The 12,508-nt window shown below is 52.9% G+C and overlaps 3 protein-coding genes across 3 annotated transcripts; 1 reads left to right on the top strand and 2 right to left on the bottom strand.

Annotated features, from left to right (window-relative positions):
* Nucleotides 1–7,001: 7,001 nt before the first annotated feature.
* COL26b_005756 (uncharacterized protein) lies at nt 7,002–7,265 on the bottom strand (the record flags this gene model as incomplete). Its single annotated transcript, XM_053178595.1, has 1 exon — nt 7,002–7,265. One exon carries the CDS (start codon nt 7,263–7,265, stop codon nt 7,002–7,004), a length of 264 nt encoding a protein of 87 aa, XP_053037415.1.
* A 2,752-nt stretch (nt 7,266–10,017) lies between these two features.
* COL26b_005755 (uncharacterized protein) lies at nt 10,018–11,102 on the top strand (the record flags this gene model as incomplete). The annotated part of the gene is made up of 4 exons (XM_053178594.1): nt 10,018–10,590; nt 10,648–10,747; nt 10,811–10,974; nt 11,025–11,102. The coding sequence occupies 4 exons, from the start codon at nt 10,018–10,020 to the stop codon at nt 11,100–11,102; spliced, it is 915 nt and encodes a 304-aa protein (XP_053037414.1).
* Nucleotides 11,103–11,251: 149 nt separating this feature from the next.
* Nucleotides 11,252–12,408, bottom strand: COL26b_005754 (uncharacterized protein; the record flags this gene model as incomplete). The annotated part of the gene is made up of 4 exons (XM_053178593.1): nt 11,252–11,397; nt 11,461–11,574; nt 11,634–11,787; nt 11,869–12,408. 4 exons carry the CDS (start codon nt 12,406–12,408, stop codon nt 11,252–11,254), a joined length of 954 nt encoding a protein of 317 aa, XP_053037413.1.
* Between the last annotated feature and the right edge of the window lie 100 nt (nt 12,409–12,508).

The following is a 12,508-nucleotide window of genomic DNA, read 5'->3' as shown; positions in this document are numbered from 1 at the left end:
GTCGATACACCAGTCTCTCCCCAGTGAAGCAAGTCGGTGCCAGACAGACGTTGGTTGGGGCTATAGGATTGGAGGGCGGCGGTGGGCGTGATGGGGTAAGGAGCGTATTTGTTTATTTGTTGTTCTCGTCCACGCAGAGGAATCGAGGTGTGTTTTGGAGCTTCTTGCAGGAAGTGGATGAGAGAGCGGAAGAGTGACAGAAACGGAGTTTGAGGAGGAGCTGGCGTGGGGTGGGAAGGGGGGGATAGAGGGAGAGAAGAGTGTGAGAGGCCGCGAGAATCGGTAGGGAGCAGGGATCAGCGTCTCTCTGTCTCTCTCTCTCTCTCTCTCTCTTTGGCGGGATGTCGTTCTCTTTTCGCGCGCGCACGGGGCCAGGGAATCGATGGGCGGGCGTGTAAGGTAAGGTAAGGTCAGGTCGGGTCGGGTCTGAGTCGGCCAGTGATTGAGGGGGATCGTCTTGGATGGGTAACAGGCGGTGTTGGTCGATTAATGCGAGGCCCTGGGTGTACGTGCTTGGAGAAGCTACTGTCTGTACCGCCGAGGGCAACGACGAAAGAAAGACGACGGTGTGCGTTTGTGGTGTGTGTGGTGTGAGGTGTGAGGTGTGGGAAGCAAGCGTGTCTGAGTAGTCGCCTTGTCAGTGGGAGGAGAAGAGTACAAACGCGGTGGCCGTTTAAGAGACGGGATGACGGGTACCTTGCTCTAAAAAAGACGGACACGCCAAAACACCATCGGCGGCTTTCGGTGGAGACGTGGACCAGACCAGGGGGGCCAGCTAAGGTGGGTAGGCATTCGTAGGGAAGCAAGGGAGGGGACAATCACTGGCAGGGCTCGCTCAGGCCTCAGACGGCACCCTAAGAAATATGGACTGCCCTGGCTTCATTGGGATGCAGGCTGGCTGCAGCTACGAAATTGGGTAAAGACCAAGGCAGGACCAAGGCAGGACTGGAGGACGTGGTGAAAACGTGTGACTTTCGTGATGAGTGCCAATCAGGTCCAGGAGAGGACGCAGGTGAGAGACATGACACCCAGAGGGAAAGAGAGGAGGAGAGAGACAGACAGAGACAGAGGCAGAGGCAGGTTGCTTCCTTCCCACTCGACAGTGGTGAGTGTCACTGCCAGTTGAGGTGAGTGGTTCCTTCCTTCACTTAGGTTCCTTCCAAGTCAAGTGGAACCGCTGCAAAACGAACTTCATGCGACGGGCACTTGCCGCTTCTCATTGGCAGGCGCGAGGGCGGTGCTACTGCAGCGTCGTGGTGCAGCCGTCAGACGCCCAATCAAACGCGTCGTGGTTTAAGTGGGCACCTGCGACACGGCCGTCGAATCGTGTCGCCAAAAATCACGTCGTGTTCCCATTTCGGGCAAGCGCAGATCATTCAGCGCTCTTCCCCTCAGCTTCCCTCCCGGTCTCTTTAATCTTCAGCCAAGGGAGGAGGCAGAGCCGACATTCGACACTCGACAAAAGACGGAAAGACGTCGGGATACGCGTTGATAAAGTCCACCTTCCCCCCTCGCATCCGTCCATCCACGTCTCCATCGGCAATCGCGACCTGACGCGAAATGACATTCGCCCACATCTGCAACCACTGCCGCCCATCCTGGATCTGTATCTGTATCTGTATTTGTACTCCCGTCTGCCTTCGTAAGGAGTTCAGATGCCAATCTGCGAACATACGTACCACGCCTCAACTTTATGCACCGGTCCAAGCTCCAAGCTACCCATACCTCTGACTGGCAGCAATCATCCATGGATGCGTCTTTCCACTTCCTACTTACGCATCAAGAGAGATTCCCGTACCGAACATCCAGGGAATTCCCTCCAAACCACAACCATTCAGAATCATGACGGTCACCGCTCGCTCTGGTCTCTCCAACCTCATCAGGACGTCTAACTCACCCCTCATTCCATTCATCCAATGGCCACACCTCAGCACCACGCCAGCTGGACTCCGCCAGTTGGCTTAGCCGCCCTCACTTGTCCGTCCAAGACAGCCCGGCCCGTCAAGATGCAGGGGAGATGAGCTGCCCTTGAATCCCTCCTCGTATCTGTACTTCGCCCTCCACTTCCCCGCTCGAGGCATTCAAGGCCAAGTGACTTGACTTGACTTGACATGACATGACATGCCCTGCTTTGCCTTCCCCATTGGAAGCTCCGGTCCATCGCTTGATTATAGCACTTCGTCCTACTTGATTACCTCTCAGTGATACCACAACCACGGCACGCCAGGTCTGTCATCGCGGCCTCCCACCACGGATGGCCAACCGGTCCATGGCCTCTCGCCTCCCGCGGTCCGGGTCTGTTGGATCGCGGGCCTCCGCGCCGTCCACAAAGTTGAGAATCTCAACCATTACTACTCACCTCCCGTCATGCGTAACCCCATCATTGGCTCTCTGTCTCCTCGAGATGACGCCAGCCTTGGTCCATCTCTCGCTTTCGCCGGACGATCTTGTAGGTCACGGCCGTCTACGAGCGTTGCCATTCGCCCCTTGCCCCCATCCGCTCATTGTTGGCCGTTTGCCGCGGCCACAATCGCCACACGCCAACCATGAATGTGGTGGGATATGACTATTGAGCATCAATGCCACAATGCCTGGGTACTTTGGTCTTATTGTACTACTGCAGATATTTTGAGCCGCCAGACTGTCTTGCCTAGCTTATGATATCACTCAGCCCAGACCGAATCTTTATCTACCTGGTATGCAAGGCCCATCAACTTGGGTCCAGCCAGCGCTGCCAGTCGTGCCGCACATATCCTGATGCGAAACGGACACCACCAGCGCAGGTCATTCCAGTAAAGCCAACGGCTCGGATGCAGAATGCACTGCCAATCTCATTTCAGACTCCAACACACCTGAACTGCCCTGATCGTTCCATTGGGCATGCAGCCAGTCGACTGTTACCCTCGCTAACACAGTTCATGCATGCATAGTCATGGACGGCGACTCGCGCCACGTCGCCAAACCCATCATCTCACACATCACACACACACAATCTCTTCTGCATAAGGGCAGCCCGCCCTGACGCAGACCACAAGACAGGATTCTCATGTGAGGCTCTGACGCTTCTCCTTCATCATGATGCAAATCATCTACGTGATGCAGTAGCTCAGTACGACTTACACAGCCCAGTCTAGCCTGGAGGCTGGTCTTCGACGCTTCACCTGGCGAGACGGTCTTCGAACGGCTGAGTTGCGTGTTTCGACTGCTGCAAGTCAGCGTTCCATCTGCAAGGATCGAATAACGGCCCACCAAAAGCAAAATGTGTTCATCAGTTGCTGAGATCTTTTCGGGCGCCCGCGCCGGCCAACGGTAAGAGGAAACCAACCATACATCATCCGTTGGATATCCGCGCGGATAGAGGCTCTGTCTCACTGAAGCCTTCACTCTTATAACTAAGGGCTGCATAACAATGGCCCTCGAGCATTCACCTCCTCCACACATGCAATTCTTTGTCCTGGTGTAAGAAATCAATCTTCGATCCCGTCGTCATCGGCATAGGAAGCAAAGGTTGGCGCAATCTCCTGATCCAGGTTGAGACATCTGGTTCATGCTAGCCGGCTCCTTCTACCGCTGGCAAACGATCCAGGAGGTTGGCTCATGTAATACATACCCAATAATAGACAATCCCTTTCTTTTTCACTTCCTTCCATCGTCTTCACTACTGCCCGCTGAACCCGATGATCATCGTCCCCCGCCGAGCCATCGGAGAAGGGTGTGGAGCCACCCGGTGCTAGCGGGCACGCCGCAGCGTGCATGGACGCCGGGCGTTTCAGACGACATCTCGGCCGATAAACTATCAATAGGCAAAAATTGAGGAGGTTGGGGAAAGACTCAATTTTTCCCTCTTTCAGGCGAAACCAGCAGGGATTCCTACCAGCCTCGCGAATTTTCTCATAGAGTGGCAACGTGCGAGACATGAGCGGAAGTGCTTGCAGCTCAAGCGGGGTCAAATAAATTTCGTCGGATGCAGGTTTCCACGCGGGCTTCGATGCTCCCTTGCAGACCGACCGGCAGCGGACGAAGCTACGGCAAACCGGTTTGGTGCCTTTCGGCTAGGGACATTGCGATTGAATGCATTGTTTGAGGGAGCGATGAATGTCACGTCTGTGAGTGCGCCCATTGAGATTGACACGTGGCTAGCTTGTCTTTGGGTTTTGCCGCTGCACTGGATTCAATGCCGTACGGATGGACCTGTGCTTTGGAGGGCTTGAGGCTGCTTGCTTTACCCCAGTTTGAATGGCAAACGAATGCAGATTAAGAGGACCAGCCGCGAACGAATCGGTGGTCATTTGATCAATCGATAAGCATGGTTTATTAGATTTGGTGGCACTTTGGCTGTGAGGCTCTCGTCTCCTCATTGCACCTCATTGCACCAAACAAAACTTGTTAGATATCTTTTCCCAGCTACTAAGAAGCATGGCGAAATCAAATAGCAAAACAATGTTGTTACTGGATGCCAATCAGAGTGTCAAAAGTTTCACCGGCAACCTTGACTACGGCATAAAGCCGATGCCGAACAAAGCCGATGATCGTCTTCTCCAATCACGTCATCCAACTGGTGAAGCGGACTACTCCGTGCCTGCTCCATGCATTTGAGCCTCTTCTAAGAGCAAAATGACTCCAATTATCTTCTTCCATACTTCTCAAAATCCGGTTTCAGAACGAGGGGAGACAAGTAACAAAACCTCCACGCCGAGGAAGAAAGAAGAAATCTCAAATTTGACCACTCACGTTTGAGCCCATCGAATCAAAGCTAAATGCTATGGCAGGCCATTCCGCAATGCCAGAATCGTACCGAGATTTGGAAACGGGCGGCGACGGCAGATCAGTTATGAGGGATGTCGACGATTCTCGCACCAAAAACGGAAACGAGGACAATCAAGCAAGATTCAGCAACGAGGTAGCTGAGAACGCCGCAGATGCCAATATCCACCCTCAGCCTGGGACCTCAAAGACGTCGGCTCCGCATCAACTCGATATTGACGACGGTGAAGACAGAGATCCCGATCTCCATGAGCAAGCACCGTATGAAGTTTATGCCCGTTTCTCGACTCGACACAAGGTGATCATCGTTGCCGTCGTTTCTTTTTGCGGCCTGATCACTCAAGTCTCGAGCACAACAATCTTGTCAGCCATACCAGAGGTAGCAAGGACGTATAACACCAACGGAGATGTGATAGCGTTATCCAACGCGCTATACTTAGTATTCATGGGATTGAGCCCCTGTTTCTGGGGCCCATTGAGTCAAGTATATGGTCGACGTAAGGTAATACATCCCGGTTTATCTACGTCTTTCTGGATGAAAGCATCAAAGCCAACTGAACCTGTTTCGCTTACCTTATCCAGATTTGTCTGTTGACTCTTGTCTTTACAATGGCTTGTTCAATCGGCACCGCCCTCGCCCCCAAACTTTCTGCCTTTTTCATCTTCCGCATGTTTACGGCCTTTTTCGGAACCTCCTTTATGGTTACCGGCCCAGCAGTGATTGGCGATATCTATCACCCGACAGCTCGAGGAGCGGCACTGAGCTGGTTCATGACAGGCACTGTCTTTGGTCCGTCCGTTGGTCCCATGATTGGAGGTGTGATAATCACATTCCGCAGCTGGCAAGTCATCTTCTGGCTGCAGACAGCGCTGGCCGGCGCTGCTTTGCTAGCTGCATCCCTCAGCTTGCCTGAGACGCTTCTGGTGCTCAAGATTGATCAGTTCAAGAGTCTTCCTTGCCGTCAACGCACTGCGAAGATACTAGAGCATGTGAACCCTCTACGAGTGGTTTGGCTCCTGATCCGATACCCCAATCTTATGCTTGCTGCGGTTAGTAGCGGGACGTTGATTTGGAACATGTACGGATTGCTCACGCCCATCCGTTACGTTCTTAATCCCCGATTCTCCCTGACATCACCGACCCAATCAGGGCTTTTCTATCTTGCCCCAGGCGTTGGATGTCTGTTGGGCGCGCAACTTGGGGGACGGTGGGCTGATAAAACTGTTCAGCGCTGGATAAGACGCCGTAACGGTACCAGAATACCGGAAGATCGATTGCGCTCCTGCCTACCATTCTTGGGCGTGGCCTTACCTGCCTGCATGTTGGTTTATGGTTGGACCATAGATCAACGCGTCGGCGGTGCTGCGGTCCCCATTGTAGCCATGGTCCTGAGCGGCGTAGGTCAGTTCTTCTGCTATCCCAGTCTCAATGCGTACTGCTTGGATGTGAATAGCGATAGAGCCGCAGAGGTTGTTGCGGGAAACTTTATGGCCCGTTACTTCCTGGGTGCGGCTGCGTCAGCTCTCGTTTTACCAGCCATCAGGGGCATTGGTGTAGGTTGGTTCAATACTGTATCGGCTGCATTTCTGTTCGGCGGGGCCGTAGGTGTTTGGGCGGTCGTGCGTTGGGGGAAAGCTTGGAGAATCAGAATATCAGACAAAAGGTCGAGGAGGGAACAACATGAGTGACGGTATATCCAGTCTTGCATGGATGCAGCGTTCATTTGGTGTTGAATTAGTAGAACATCGTTAAAGGTACTGCCAAATTCAATATTCCAAGACGGCTCTCTAATGACGGCTCTCGAACAATATGGCAAACATCATTCGTAGTGCTTCGATCACAATCTTCTGGTTGTATTGCAGTCTAGAGAGTGCCATATGGGGTGTGATCATCGATGGCACACACGCTGGAAGCAGCTAGACGAGCTCGACATGTCTGGACAAGTCATCGGGACAACTAATGACAACTCTGAAGATATTAACTTGTGCAGTAATCACATGGGATGTGAGTTTGTCTCAATTGCTGTATTTAAAATCGCCAGATGCAAGCCATATTATGATTATATCAGCCACCCCAAACGCTCGAGTCTCGATAGTTCTCACGATATGGCTGGGGTAGGTTAAGGATAGTCGTCAAAGTGAAAATTCCATCGCAATCTAACTCCTTGCTCGATGTTGTGTCGACGACGTTGGCAAACTCAAGAAGCAGGGAATCATCCATCCGCTAATCCTCAAGCTTATTCCAATTTGGACTTGATCCAGTCCAAGGCGCGCTTGTAGGTACCATAGCCGGCATAGATTCCGTAGTTGGTAGGTTGGGGAGGGGGAGGAGGCGCGTTGCCGTAGTCGCCGTAGCTTGCGTACTTCTCGTAGGTGTACTTTCCGTAGTCGGCGTAGGCATCAACGGCAGCAGGGACGGGAGTAGGATCCGCGGGAGCGGAGGCCGGTGCGGCGAGGACGGCCGAGGCGGCAGTGAGCATGAGGATGGCGGTGACCTTCATTTTGATGATTTGGAGAAAGGAAGTTGGATAGAGTAGATTGAGCTTGTCTGGGTGACCTTGACGACTGGTTCTTTGATGAAGATGGAGGATGGTGATGCTGATGGTGAGAGTAAGGTTAATGGGAGGGCGGACAGAGGGCTACTTATGGAAAATCTGAAAAGGCAGAGCAGGCTCGGAGGGTATGTCGTTGGCCCAGTAAGTTCTTTGCAAGTGAGCTTGAATGGAGATCACACACGGATTCAGCAATCTATCCAACGATGGCAAGGAATTCCGCTGAGAGGCCAACCCCAACCTGGCAAATATTCCACCGTTCCAGGGTCTCCAAGCTAAAGCAGAACGGCGACAAGGGATGCCACGAGAGGCGTATCTCAGCAGACGAGGGGTATAGAGAGATACTTGCTGAATGCGGTGTTTGACGAATGGAGACATGCAAGACGATGAACATGAGCGGCTGACTGGGCTTCACATGGGCGTCATAAATTGGGCCGAATGCATCCCGAAAGGGCATTGAGAGCTTCACGGTGTCTGGGAATAATTCAGCCATGTAGACGAGGTGTCATTCAACACCAACACACCGCTGGAAAGAGACGTTGAATTGACCAGGGGATCGACACCGTGTTTTTTCGATACGATGGTGTCAGAGCTGCAGACGTGAAAGGCCCGAAAGATTACATGCAACAGGAGACGTCAGCCAGGGCGAAGCAGTCTCGGTACGAATCCTCCCTCCACGGACGTGGGATCAAGATGAAAGTGTCAAATCTTGAGACGGGATGCTATATCGAGTGTCTTGCTGCCCGGCCACAGGCTACTTTGGAGAAGCAAATTTGGCCGCGAAATTCGGTTTGCGCGAAGCCACGAGGTACCGGTGACTGACACCCGGTGTTGCCCAAGGTAGGACAGATGGTACCGTCCCTGTGGCTACCGGGCTGAGCCTTTAACGTGCGTGTACACATGGCAACTGTCGTGGGACTTGATCAAGCATGGATGCTAATCATGGAGTAGTCTCAACTCGTGTAAAAGCAATATGACCTTGAGGAGGGGAGGTTACTCAAACGGGAGCTTCTCCGGGCCAATCCCGGGATGGGGGATCAGCCCTACTAACGCGGAATTGGCTGCGGGAACATGGCGTTAGAGTTAGCGTCCATCCCGAGCCCAAAGACCCCTGCAACTTTTGCTTTTTTGCAGCGGAAAGATCGCTGAAGCTTGAACCTGGCAGAGCTGGCAAGCTGGGACAGCTGCATGTTTGACAGCAGAGATGTCTGCCGTGAGAAACAGCAACAGCTCGGCATGTCTCTGTATTCAACACCGTTACCATCGAAGCACCTCCTGGTGATCGGCAATTTTCTTCAAGTCTCCTTCCGCCAGGGATCCGAAGTCAGTGTCAGTCAGCCGTCTATCAGTCGAAACATCTTGGCGAGGGTGCCTCGTGCTCATCTTGGGCATGAGATTTCCGGATTGCCCGGATTGGAGGTCGCTTGGAAGCGGCAGCACGGAGACAGAGGCGGAGGCGGTAGAGTCTTTTTACAGAGGTTATTTCGGGCGCCTCTGGCTAAGCCTAATCCTAGTAAACTCCGAATACCTAAGTTGGCATTTGGCGTCATCTTAGCGGGTTCGTTGCAACAGAAGCTACACATGAAGGATGCGAATGCTGATACGCCGGCATCAGCCTGCTGTACTTTGGGGATCCTGGGCATGCAGCACTTGTCAAAGTGGCATGGAGGCTGAGTCCTTCAGATGCTTCTGTGGCAGTTCCTCTTTGGTTGCTAGGATGAGCAGAGTATTACGGGCTTGGGTAAGATGGGATTCTGTGTTCTAGATGTCAGCCACGAGTCGGGATGAACCTGCGATGGATACCAGTCTCCCATAAGCTTCATCAGCGTCATAACAAGGGAGGAGAGACATGAGTCCAAACGGCCACGACCACCAGCGACTGCAACACATTCAATCTTCAACACGAGGAGCAAAAGTTCCCGGCCGAGATGTTTCAATCGATCAGCATCGCACAGATACGAGATCTCGCAACCCCAGACCGTCAATCTCGATATCACGCAAGCTTACAAGGCGCCCTCCCTTCGTGTTGGAAGACACCCAGGAACCTTTGCGATTGGTGCCCGCAGCCGTCAACCTGGTCAAGCTTGTCACTTTCCCCAGCTAGCAGGATGATCTGCCACTTCTGTAATCCTTCGCGGAGCCAGAGACCGCAGACAAGCACTGGCTGTGCCGCGCAGTCACTGCTGTCTCCGCGGACACATGGGATTTGCCCAACACCTTTCCCGCCCATCAGCCGCATGCGCTGTCTCAATCAGCTGCAGACAACACCACCACCGGGCGACATTCCTGCCGCGAGCTTCGTGTTCTGATGGTGGCGGCAGCTGTGGGTGGGCGACGGTGAATTTCGGTCGTTGGGCATTCCAGCTGAATGCGGACTTGCGCGTGGGAATCGGGGCGATGATTTGCAACGCCTCGTAGTATGTGGTACCATTTCTGACTACTCCATAGAGAGCCCTTCTCGTGCCCCGAGACTCGGCGGGTGGGCATTCCAGAGGTCAGACAATTTTGGTCGTTGTGGTGCCCTCTCCCTTTCCTCGATCGCGCTTCTCTCTGCGTTTCTCTTACCCGCCCCTCCCTCGTTCGTGAAGCTCAAAGAAAACATCAGGCCATGTCGCGGAAATCTTTTCTTTTTCATCCTTGATTTAACCTCTGGTGATCTTCGAACATCTCGATATCGCAACATCGAGTCCCTTCATCGACGATGATGCAGTCAAAGGAGTCCGAATCCTACACGAGACCGCTCGCCGAGCGAGTGGACGAGGCCGAGGAGGACCTCGAGTCCCTCGAATCGAATCCCAGATTCTGGGAACACAGGGACGGAAAGAAAAAGATTTGGATGTACGCTACAGCAGCAGCCATCCTCATCGTGACCAACTTCATCTCGGCGCGTATCGGTGCACATTTCGCCTCAGGGAAGGCGAATCTCGATGGCGCTTGTGCCGAGCATACTACACAATGGTCGCCTCTTCTGAAGGATGTGGACGTCAAGTATGAATGGAAAGAATTTAATGGGTCGTTTCTGCAGGAGGATGTCTACCGGAAAGAAGGCTCACCGGAGGTTGACGCCGCGTGGGAAGCTTTGGGAGTAGACTGCAAGTCTTTATTCTTTTATTTCATAGGGACCGGGACGCTGACAGAAGTAGATCGTGCCGGTGTGATTTCGATCGAGGACGGCCTCAAGAGCGGCATGGACATGTCGTTCGTTCAGAGATCCGAGAAGTACGGCGCAGGCTTCTTCGTCAACGTGGAAGGAATGCATCACCTCCATTGTCTGGTGAGCTGCTCCCCAAATCAGAACCTGATGAGGATCGAAGACTAATCGTTGATGCAGAACTTGGTACGAAAAGCGCTTTACTACAATTATGGCTACTACAAGGGGATGGGAACCCATGCATTTGCGAACGACGACAACATTGTCAAGCTACATGTCTGTGAGTGGTTTTCGAGTTCCCTGCAGGATGCACATTGATAGATGATTTACTAATCTGTGGCAGCACATTGTCTTGATGCCGTCCGCCAGGTTCTCATGTGCAACTTCGACACCGGCGTCCTCGGCCAGGTCTGGGCGAACAACCCGCCTGCCCCATTCCCCGACTTTCACACGAAGCACAAGTGCAAAAACTACGAGGCTATTAGAGAGTGGTCTGAGAAGCTTCAGGTAAGCAACGATTTCTCGTTATTGACAAGAATTAGACTGACGTTGTGAAGGCACCTCCGGTGGATGAACTCCCAGGGGACTACACTACCCCCCCGAAGCCAAGCGACATTGTTCCTCAAACCCCATGAGAATGTAGAACAAAGTATTCATAAATAATCAAAAACAAATTTAATTATAATGTGGCTTATATAGGTGATGGTCAGAACTGACGTTGGCCGGTACCCATCTTCAGTGATTCTTGTGGCTTACTCCGGCAGCTCGTCTTCATGTGCGTGAACTACTCATACTTGAACTCTTCACCAACTAGCTTCTCGCTCAATTTCCACAGCCTGTCTGCGTCGATCTTGTCCGTCGCCCAAGGATGCACCTCCTCGTTGTACTGGTCGGCGAGGCGGCAGTCATTAAAGTACTTGCCGTTCAACCCTACATGCCTTCGTCAGCTACGGTACTTATGCAAACAGGACTCCGTCCTGGTATCTTTCTCACCTTTGAGGTCGGGGCTGAAAGCCGTGTAGATGTGCGTCGCGACTCCTTGATCCGGCGTCTTGGGTTTGAACTCGGCCCACATGAGCTTGCTTCCAACGTTGACATCTTGTTCTCCTGCGGCGACTAGTCAGCTAAATCAATCTGTCAAAGCCGCGGGATTCGGTTAAACGCACTCAATGAATCAAAATTCTCTAGATGAGTCCCGAGGTTGGTGAAAATGACACCAGGATGGAGACTGAAGCTCAAGAGGCCCTTGCTACCCAACTTTTCGGCAAGTGATATGGCCATGAGGCAGTTGGCCGTCTTGGACTGTCCATAAGCGTGCCACTGATTGTAGTGTTTGCCATTCTGATGGTCAAGTCAGTCCAATCCCGGAACAACATGTCTAGCAAGCAGCGTTGAACATACGTTGAAGTTGTAATCCGACCATCGAATATGACCCAGCCGGTGCCCATCACTGCTGACCGTCACAACTCTCGGCTCCGCAGCAGCCAGCACCTTTCCCATGATCAAATTCGTAAACAGGAACGGGCCCAGGTGGTTCGTGCCAAAGTGGCTCTCAAACCCATCCCCTGTCAACGAGAACGGCACGGCCATGATGCCCGCATTGTTCACCAACACATCGATGTGCGGAACATCTTCCCATGCATTGACTGTCTCGGCTGCTTTGCGGACATTCTTCAAGAAACCGAGGTCGAGCTCCAGAGTCTTGATGCGGACAGATGGGTTTGCTGCGGTGATGGCGTCTGCTGTCTGCTGGACTTTGGTGGTGTTGCGGCCGGCGAGGATCAGTGTTGCCGGTGAGGCGGCGGCGACTGTTTCTGCGAAGGTGGCGCCTAGTCCTCCAGGCGAAACACCTGTCACGAGAATCGTCTTGCCCTTGATATGGTCTGCGTATGCGGTGACGAGATCGCTGCCGTTGGTATCCTTGCTGAGTTGAGGGGCCATGTTGTGTGGTAGTATTACGTCGTTGGTTATTGGGAATTTGGGAGCGTGCTATATGAGGTCCAGCTTGTTGTGATGCAATCAATGGATCTATCTGAGGTGG

Source organism: Colletotrichum chrysophilum (genome assembly GCF_026319265.1).
Source record: "Colletotrichum chrysophilum strain AFK26 chromosome Unknown scaffold_40, whole genome shotgun sequence".
NCBI lineage: Eukaryota > Fungi > Ascomycota > Sordariomycetes > Glomerellales > Glomerellaceae > Colletotrichum > Colletotrichum chrysophilum.
Note: the sequence above shows the minus strand (reverse complement) of the source record. Positions and strands in the feature narration are given on the sequence as shown.